The following is a 10,000-nucleotide window of genomic DNA, read 5'->3' as shown; positions in this document are numbered from 1 at the left end:
TCCGAGAAGGCGTCGCTGACGATGTTTGTGTTCAGGACTGCTACATCTTGGACCACCGCGGCTCCAGCGTGATGGTGTGGAAAGGAAAAGGGGCTTCCAAGGAGGAGCGACGCGGCGCTCTCACCAGGGCCGTGGTGAGTTTAGTCTCCAAACTTATACATACATATATACATACATACATATGTATACATATGTATATATATATATATATATATATATATACAGTATTTATATATATTATTGTAAGCTTTCCTACTCACACAGTCACACTGGAAGCCAGTTGTTTGGGTTTTGACAGGAGATTAAGGACAACAGATGATTACTCAAACAGCCATACAGGTCACACTGAGGGTGGCCTTATAAACAACTTTAACACTGTTACCAACATGCGCCACACTGTGAACCCACACCAAACAAGAACGACAAACACATTTCGGGAGAACAGCCACACCGTAACACAACATAAACATACCACAACAAATACCCAGAATCCCTTGCAGTACTAACTCTTCCGGGACGCTACAATACACACCCCTCATTGTTATTTTAATTTTAAATGTATTAGCCCAGGGGTAGGGAACCTATGGCTCTAGAGCCAGATGTGGCTCTTTTGATGACTGCATCTGGCTCTCGGATAAATCTGAGCTGACGTTGCTTAACACGATAAATAATGAATAATTCCACTTGTAATCACAGTGTTAAAAATAATGTCAAAATCATAAAACATTCTCATGCATTTTTAATCCATCCATCCGTTTTCTACCGCACCTGTTCAAGAAGTTGCATTAATGGTAAGAAGTTGTTTATTTATTATTGGTTAGTGTGGGGCTTGCCCTCCTGGGGGTTCTTCAGACCCCCAAGCACCGACATGAGAGCCTGTTTCAGGGTTACGATATTGTTTTATTTTTCAATAAGTCTCTCAGTTGCTTTCCAGCAATAGTATTTCCAGCCCCAACCCGGTCTCTCCTCCTGGCTGCCGTTTATAACAGAGCGACAGGTGATTAGATAAAAAGGCCCAGGTGGGCCTTCTACGCACCTGTCGCTGCAGGCCCGCAGGCCACGCCCCCTCCACAGTTAGCTTCAGAATAACAATGTTATTACAGAGAATAGGAAACCTATTATACTCTAGAAATGTTGGTCTTACTTAAAAATGCACGTTTTTAGTTGTGTTCAGTGTTAAAAAAAATATATTATATGGCTCTTACGGGAATATATTTTGAAATATTTGGCTTTTTGGCTCTCTCAGACAAAAAGGTTCCCGACCCCTGTATTAGCCTGTGGGAAAAGTTATTGTTGATGTAAAATCGGTATTACATTTTATATTTAAATTTGATTTAATGCACCATTGATGTTTTTTCGTTTGTTTTTTGAATGTTGATTTTGCACTATTAAGTTATATAAGCGTTGCTTGTTCCATATTCACTGTTGAATCAAATCATTATAGCAAACTGAGCAATAATTAATGTTTTGCTCATGGACTTTCTCTTGCTACTTTAAGGATTGAATGTTTGATTCATTCATTATTGTTATTTTATTTTCAAATGTATTATTATAGCCTGTGGAAAAAGTTTATTTTGATACTTACCTCAGAAGGCTGCAAATAAATTAAATTGTATTTGAAATGTCATTAATATTTTGATTTATTATTATTATTATTATTTGAAATTCGATTTTGCATGTCACTATAAAGTTATATAAGCCTTGCTTGTTCAATATTCAATGCAAAACTTGTTTGAGTCCCTATTAAAATGTTACTTTTTTTCAAGCACGGCCCGTGGCTTTGTTCAGTTTTTAATTTTGGCCCACTCTGTATTTGAGTTTGACACACCTGCTCTAACACGTACCACCTGTGCGACTAGACACCTGACAGCTGTGTCTCTCAGCCAGTACACGCCACGCCCCCGTAGGAAGGTTTGCTGACCTTCACTGATCACAATCCTCCCCCACAAATATATTCATATAATGAATATATAATTAATAATCATTATAATCAAGCAGTGAAAATGCGCCCAACATGGATAAGTGATGAGTTGCATTTTCCCATCATGCATTGTAATAGATATAAATTGGTGTCATATTTTTATTTTTTATAGTGCCTGGAATTTTTATATATTTTTTTTATAACATCCATAAAGTTCAGTGAGCAGCTTGTGTTGTGCGTCACATTTTGTGTTGGTTGGATTTTTATTTTTTTTTTGCACCACGACGTGGAAGCATTATTTGTATTGTTTTATATAAATAAATGCTGCACCTTTAAACGGGTGTAAGACAATTTAAAGGTTAACAACTGTAATTAACCAAATATATGGTGGATCACTTTTTGATATTACATGTGGCACAGCTCATGAAGTAATTATTGTTTTAGTTTTATTGTGAAATTTACAAACGTTCCTCAGAGTGATGAATGAGTGAACTGGATGCATGTTTCCCAACCAATATTCTAACGTTGAAACAACATGCTTTTTGACAACGTTCAATCAATGTCGAGTTCTGATGTTGTCTTGACATTGAATTTTCGTCATTCTCCAAACAATTTTCTACAACACAAATACAACGTTGAAACAACATGCTTTTTGACAACATTTAGTCCAGGGGTGCCCACACTTTTTCTGCAGGCGAGCTACTTTTCAATTGACCAACTCGAGGGGATCTACCTCATTTATATATATCATTTATATTTATTTATTTATGAAAGAGACATTTTTGTAAACAAGTTAAATGTGTTTAATGATAATACAAGCATGTGTAACACATATAGATGTCTTTCTTTCACAAAGACAAGAATATAAGTTGGTGTATTACCTGATTCTGATGACTTGCATTGATTGGAATCAGACAGTAATGATGATAACGCCCACATTTTCAAATGGAGGAGAAAAAAAGTTGTCCTTTCTGTACAATACCACATGAAAGTGGTTGGTTTTTGGCATCTAATTCATCCAGCTTCCATACACTTTACAAGAAAAACATTGGCGGCAAATTCCGTAGCTTGCTTGATTGACATTCACGGTACCCGAGGGTCTTGTGAGATGACGCTGGCTGCTGCCAGTTCATTATTATGAAAAAATGACAGAGAGGAAGGCGAGAAACACTTTTTATTTCAACAGACTTTCGCGCCGTCCCTTCCGTCAAAACTCTAAAGGCCGACTGCACATTTCCTATCTTCACAATAAAAGCCCTGCTTCATGCTGCCTGCGCTAACAAAATAAGAGTCTCGGAAAGCTGGCGTGCACATCACTTGTGCACGCCAGCTTTCTGAAGGATCGCTTGTGCACGCCAGTTTTCCGAGACTCTGTATTTAGTTAGCGCAGGCAGCATGAAGCAGGGCTTTTATTGTGAAGATAGGAAATGTGCAGTCGGCCTTTAGAGTTTTGACGGAAGGTACGGCGCGAGAGTCTGTTGAAATAAAAAGTGTTTCTCGCCTTCCTCTCGGTCATATTTTCATAATAATGATCTTGCAGCAGCCAGCGTCATCTCACAAGACCCTCCGGTACCGTGAATGTCATTTAAGGGACGTCTTGGTGAAGATTGATGATCACTCATTTTTAGGTCTATTTTTTTTAAAAGCCTGGCTGGATATCGACTGACACACCCCCCGCGGTCGACTGGTAGCTCGCCATCGACGTAATGGGCACCCCTGATATAGTCGATGTTTTGTTCTGATGTTGATGGGCAGATCATATTCCGTTTGGGTTTTTTGGGTCACTTGTGTTTTTCTGTTAGTGTTGGACTCCGTTTAGTTCCTGTTTATGCACCTCTGAGTTTGGTACCAGAGCAACTTCTTACTTTCACCTGCCGCTTGTGTTCCTGACGCACACCTGTTTGTCATCACTGACATTATTATTATTTAAGCCTGCCTTTGCCAGTTAGTCGGGCTGGCTTATTTATTTTTGCACCACGCGACTGCCACGTAAGTTTTTCTTGTCTCCTAGCCCCTGCTAGTTGTCTTAGTCTGTGCTAAGTGTTAGCCTTAGCTTCCGGTGTGCTCAATTAAATCAAGTCCTGTCCGGTTTTCGTCCTTTGCATCCTGGGAGATTAAAAATCCTGCATCATCACGCCCCCCACATGTGGCAGAAAGAAGCCAGTGTGACTAACTGGCAAAGGCAGGCTTAAATAATAATGTCAGTGATGACAAACAGGTGTGCGCCAGGAACACAAGCGACAGGTAATAAGTTGCTATGGTAACAAACTCAGAGGTGCATAAACAGGAACTAAACAGAGTTCAACACTAACAGAAAAACACAAGTGACGCTAAAAACTCAAACAGAATATGATCTGGGCAGCGGATCATAACAGTTGATCTTACATTGAAATGTGGTCATTTCCAATTTTCAACAACACAAATACAACGTTGAAACAACATGCTTTTTGACGACATCTAATCAATGTTGGGTTCTGACATTGATTTGACATTGAATTTTAGTCATTTCTCAACCAATTTTCAACAACACAAATACAACATTGACACAACATGCTTTTTGACAACGTTTAATCAATGTTGGATTCTGACATTGATTTAACATTGAAATGAGGTCATTCCCCAACTAATGTTCTGCAGCACACATACAACGTTGAAACAACATGCTTTTTGACAACATTTAGTCAATGTTTTGTTCTGATGTTGATTTGACATTGAATTTTAGTCATTCCCCAACTAATGTTCTACAACACAAATACAACGTTGAAACAACATGCTTTTTGACAACATTTATTCAATGTTGGGTTATGACGTTGATTTAACATTGAAATTTGGTCATTCCCCAACTAATGTACTACAACACAAATACAACGTTGGAACAACAAGCTTTTTGACAACATTTATTCAATGTTGGGTTCTGATGTTGATTTAACATTGAAATGTGGTCATTTCCCAACTTATTTTCTGCAACACAAATACAACATTGAAACAACATGCTTTTTGACAACGTCTAATCAATGTTGGGTTCTGACCTTGATTTGACCATTGAAATGTGGTCGATCCTCAACCAATTTTCAACAACACAAATACAACGTTGAAACAACATGCTTTTTGACAACATTTATTTAATGTTTGGTTCTGACGTTGATTTGACATTGAAATGTGGTCATTTCCCAACTTATTTTCTACAACACAAATACAACGTTGAAACAACATGCTTTTTGACGACGTCTAATCAATGTTGGGTTCTGACCTTGATTTGACCATTGAAATGTGGTCATTCCCCAACCAATTTTCAACAACACAAATACAACATTGAAACAACATGCTTTTTGACAACATTTAATCAATGTTGGGTTCTGACCTCGATTTGACATTGAATTTTAGTCATTTCTCAGCCAATTTTCAACACACAATTACCACATTGAAACATGTTTTTGACAAGGTTTAATCAATGTTGGATTCTGACATTGATTTAACATTGAAATTTGGTCATTCCCCAACTAATGTTCGACAACACAAATACAACATTGAAACAACATGCTTTTTGACGACGTTTAATCAATGTTGGGTTCTGACGTTGATTTGTCATTGAAATGTGTTCATTTCCTAACTTATTTTCTACAACACAAATACAACGTCGGAACAACATGCTTTTTGACAACATTTTTCAATGTTGGGTTCTGACGTTGATTTGACCATTGAAATGTGGTCATTCCCCAAGCAATGTTCTACAACACAAATACAACGTTGAAAAAACATGCTTTTTGACAACGTTTAATCAATGTTGGGTTCCTATGTTGATTTAACATTGAAATTTGGTCATTCCACAACTAATGTTCTACAACACAAATACAACGTTGAAACAACATGCTTTTTGATGACGTCTAATCAATGTTGGGTTCTGACCTTGATTTGAACATTGAAATGTGGTCGCTCCTCAACCAATTTTCTACAACACAAATACAACATTGAAACAACATGCTTTTTGACGACGTCTAATCAATGTTGAGTTCTGACCTTGATTTGACCATTGAAATGTGGTCATTCTCCAACAATTTTCAACAACACAAATACAACGTTGAAAAAACATGCTTTTTGACAAGATTTAATCAATGTTGGGTTCTGGTGTTGATTTGACATTGAAATTTAATAATTTCCCAACTAATGTTCAACAACACAAATACAACGTTGAAAAAACATGCTTTTTGACAACATTTAATCAATGTTGGGTTCTGACATTGATTTGACATTGAATTTTAGTCATTTCTCAACCAATTTTCAACAACACAAATACAACGTTGAAACAACATGCTTTTTAACAACATTTATTTAATGTTGGGTTCTGACGTTGATTTGACATTGATATTTAATAATTCCCCAACTAATGTTCAACAACACAAATACAACGTTGAAAAAACATGCTTTTTAACAACATTTAATCAATGTTGGGTTCTGACATTGATTTAACATTGAAATTTGGTCATTCCCCAACTAATGTTCTACAACACAAATACAACGTTGGAACAACATGCTTTTTGACAACATTTATTCAATGTTGGGTTTTGACGTTGATTTGACATTGAATTTTAGTCATTTCTCAAGCAATGTTCTACAACACAAATATAACGTTGGAACAACATGCTTTTTGACAACATTTATTCAATGTTGGGTTCTGACGTTGATTTAACATTGAAATGTGGTCATTCCCCAACCAATGTTCTACAACACAAATACAACGTCGGAACAACATGCTTTTTGACAAAATTTTTCAATGTTGGGTTCTGACATCGATTTAACATTGAAATTTAATAATTCCCAAACTAATGTTCTACAACACAAATACAACGTTGAAACAACATGCTTTTTGACAACATTTAATCAATGTTGGGTTCTGACGTTGATTTGACATTGAATTTTAGTCATTTCTCAACCAATTTTCAACAACACAAATACAACGTTGAAACAACATGCTTTTTGACAACATTTAATCAATGTTGGGTTCTGACGTTGATTTGACATTGAATTTTAGTCATTTCTCAACCAATTTTCTACAACACAAATACAACGTTGAAACAACATGCTTTTTGACAACATTTAGTCAATGTTTTGTTCTGATGTTGATTTGACATTGAAATTTGGTCATTCCCCAACCAATGTTCTACAACACAAATACAACGTTGGAACAACATGCTTTTTGACAACATTTATTCAATGTTGGGTTTTGACGTTGATTTGACATTGAATTTTAGTAATTTCTCAAGCAATGTTCTACAACACAAATACAACGTTGAAACAACATGCTTTTTGACAACATTTATTCAATGTTTTGTTCTGATGTTGATTTGACATTGAAATTTAGTCATTCCCCAACTAATGTTCTACAACACAAATACAACGTTGGAACAACATGCTTTTTGACAACATTTATTCAATGTTGAGTTCTGACGTTGATTTGACATTGAATTTTAGTCATTTCTAAAGCAATGTTCTACAACACAAATACAACGTTGGAACAACATGCTTTTTGACAACATTTATTCAATGTTGGGTTCTGACGTTGATTTAACATTGAAATTTTGTCATTCCCCAACTAATGTTCTACAACACAAATACAACGTCGGAACAACATACTTTTTGACAACATTTAATCAATGTTGGGTTCTGACGTTGATTTAACATTGAAATTTGGTCATTCCCCAACTTATTTTCTACAACACAAATACAACGTCGAAACAACATACTTTTTGACAACATTTATTTAATGTTGGGTTCTGACGTTGATTTGACATTGAAATTTAATAATTCCCCAACTAATGTTCAACAACACAAATACAACGTTGAAACAACATGCTTTTTGACGACGTCTAATCAATGTTGGGTTCTGACCTTGATTTAACATTGAAATGTGGTCATTCTCCAACAATGTTCAACAACACAAATACAATGTTGAAACAACATGCTTTTTGACAATGTTTAATCAATGTTGGATTCCGACGTTGATTTGACATTGAAATTTGGTCATTCTCCAAACAACAACACGGATCCAACGTTAGACATCATTTTGGTGTCAATTAACAACCATAACTATTTTTCAACGTCGTATCAACGTCTTGTGTCCGCTGGGCTGTAGTTGCACACCTGCCTGCTGTCAAAGTGGTCGTGAGTCAGCAGCGCGGTACATGTGTGTGTGTGTGTGTGTGTGTGTGTGTGTGTGTGTGTGTGTGTGTGTGTGTGTGTGTGTGCCCTGCAGGGCTACATCAAGGCCAAGAACTACCCAGCATGCACCAGCGTGGAGGTGATGTCGGAGGGAGGGGAGACGGCCATGTTCAAGCACCTCTTCAAGTCCTGGCGGGACAAGCAGCACACGCAGGGTCTGGGCACGACACACACCTTGGGGAAGATCGGTAGGTGGCAGACTTTGAAGCTCAGTCCCGGTCTAAGAAAGTCTTTCAAGTCAGGTGTGCCGGCCTCTCCTCTGCAGCCAAGGTGGAGCAGGTGAAGTTTGACGTCCAGGAGCTCCACGCCCGTCCTGAGCTGGCGGCTCAGCAGCGCATGGTGGACGACGCCTCCGGGGACGTCAAGGTGGACTTAGACCGCAACTTCCTGCCCGCCCACTCACACGCTCATTCTACTTCCTGCCCACCCACTCACACGCTCATTCTACTTCCTGCACGCCCACTCACACGCTCATTCTACTTCCTGCCCGAACACTCACACGTTCATTCTACTTCCTGCCCGCCCACTCACACGCTCATTCTACTTCCTGCCCGCCCACTCACACGCTCATTCTACTTCCTGCCCGCCCACTCACACGCTCATTCTACTTCCTGCCCGCCCACTCACACGCTCATTCTACTTCCTGCCTGCCCACTCACACGCTCATTCTACTTCCTGCCCGCCCACTCACCGGCTCATTCTACTTCCTGCCTGCCAACTCACATGCTCATTCTACTTCCTGCCTTCCCACTCACACGCTCATTCTACTTCCTGCCCGCCCACTCACACGCTCATTCTACTTCCTGCCTGCCCACTCACACGCTCATTCTACTTCCTGCCTGCCCACTCACACGCTCATTCTACTTCCTGTACGCCCACTCACACGCTCATTCTGCTTCCTGCCCGCCCACTCACACGCTCATTCTACTTCCTGCCTGCCCACTCACACGCTCATTCTACTTCCTGCCTGCCCACTCACACGCTCATTCTACTTCCTGCCCGCCCACTCACACGCTCATTCTACTTCCTGCCCGCCCACTCGCACGCTCATTCTACTTCCTGCCCGCCCACTCACACGCTCATTCTACTTCCTGCCCGCCCACTCACACGCTCATTCTACTTCCTGCCCGCCCACTCACACGCTCATTCTACTTCCTGCCCACCCACTCACCGGCTCATTCTACTTCCTGCCCGCCCACTCACACGCTCATTCTACTTCCTGCGTCCCTCAGGTGTGGCGAGTGGAGAACTTGGAGCTGGCTGAGGTCACTTCCAGCACCTTTGGACAGTTCTATGGCGGAGACTGCTACTTGGTCCTCTACACGTATCGTGTCTCTGCCAGGGAGCGACACATCCTCTACATGTGGCAGGTATCACACCTACGATACCAGTAATAGTACTAATACTAGTACTACTACTGGTAGTAGTGGTACTAGTAGTAATAGTAGTCATGGAGCGACACATCATCTACACGTGGCAGGTATCACACCTACTATACCAGTACTATTACTACTACTAGTAGTGGTACTGGTAGTACTAGTAGTAGTAATAGTAGTCAGGTAGCGACACATCCTCTACATGTGGCAGGTATCAAACCTACTATACCAGTACTAGTACTACTACTACTACTAGTACTACTAGTAGTAGTAGTACTGGTAGTACTACTAGTAGTAATAGTAGTCAGGTAGCGACACATCCTCTACATGTGGCAGGTATCAAACCTACTATACCAGTACTAGTACTACTAATACTACTACTACTACTAGTAGTAGTAGTACTGGTAGTACTACTAGTAGTAATAGTAGTCAGGGAGTGACACATCCTCTACATGTGGCAGGTATCAAACCTACTATACCAGTACTA

The 10,000-nt window shown here is 39.5% G+C and overlaps 1 protein-coding gene across 3 annotated transcripts in view; it reads left to right on the top strand.

Moving 5' to 3' along the window:
• vill (villin-like) overlaps positions 1 to 10,000 on the top strand; it is a 58,294-nt gene that overhangs the window by 29,540 nt on the left and 18,754 nt on the right. For all 3 annotated transcript variants that reach the window (XM_061921269.1, XM_061921270.1, XM_061921271.1), the window contains 4 exons: positions 36 to 134; positions 8,172 to 8,325; positions 8,403 to 8,503; positions 9,370 to 9,507. In XM_061921269.1, the coding sequence (XP_061777253.1) occupies positions 36 to 134; positions 8,172 to 8,325; positions 8,403 to 8,503; positions 9,370 to 9,507 (492 nt within the window). The remainder of the gene's footprint in view (positions 1 to 35; positions 135 to 8,171; positions 8,326 to 8,402; positions 8,504 to 9,369; positions 9,508 to 10,000) is intronic.

This window comes from Nerophis ophidion, linkage group LG15 (assembly GCF_033978795.1).
Source record: "Nerophis ophidion isolate RoL-2023_Sa linkage group LG15, RoL_Noph_v1.0, whole genome shotgun sequence".
In the NCBI taxonomy this organism is placed as follows: domain Eukaryota; kingdom Metazoa; phylum Chordata; class Actinopteri; order Syngnathiformes; family Syngnathidae; genus Nerophis; species Nerophis ophidion.
This window is presented reverse-complemented; position numbering and strand designations above follow the sequence as displayed.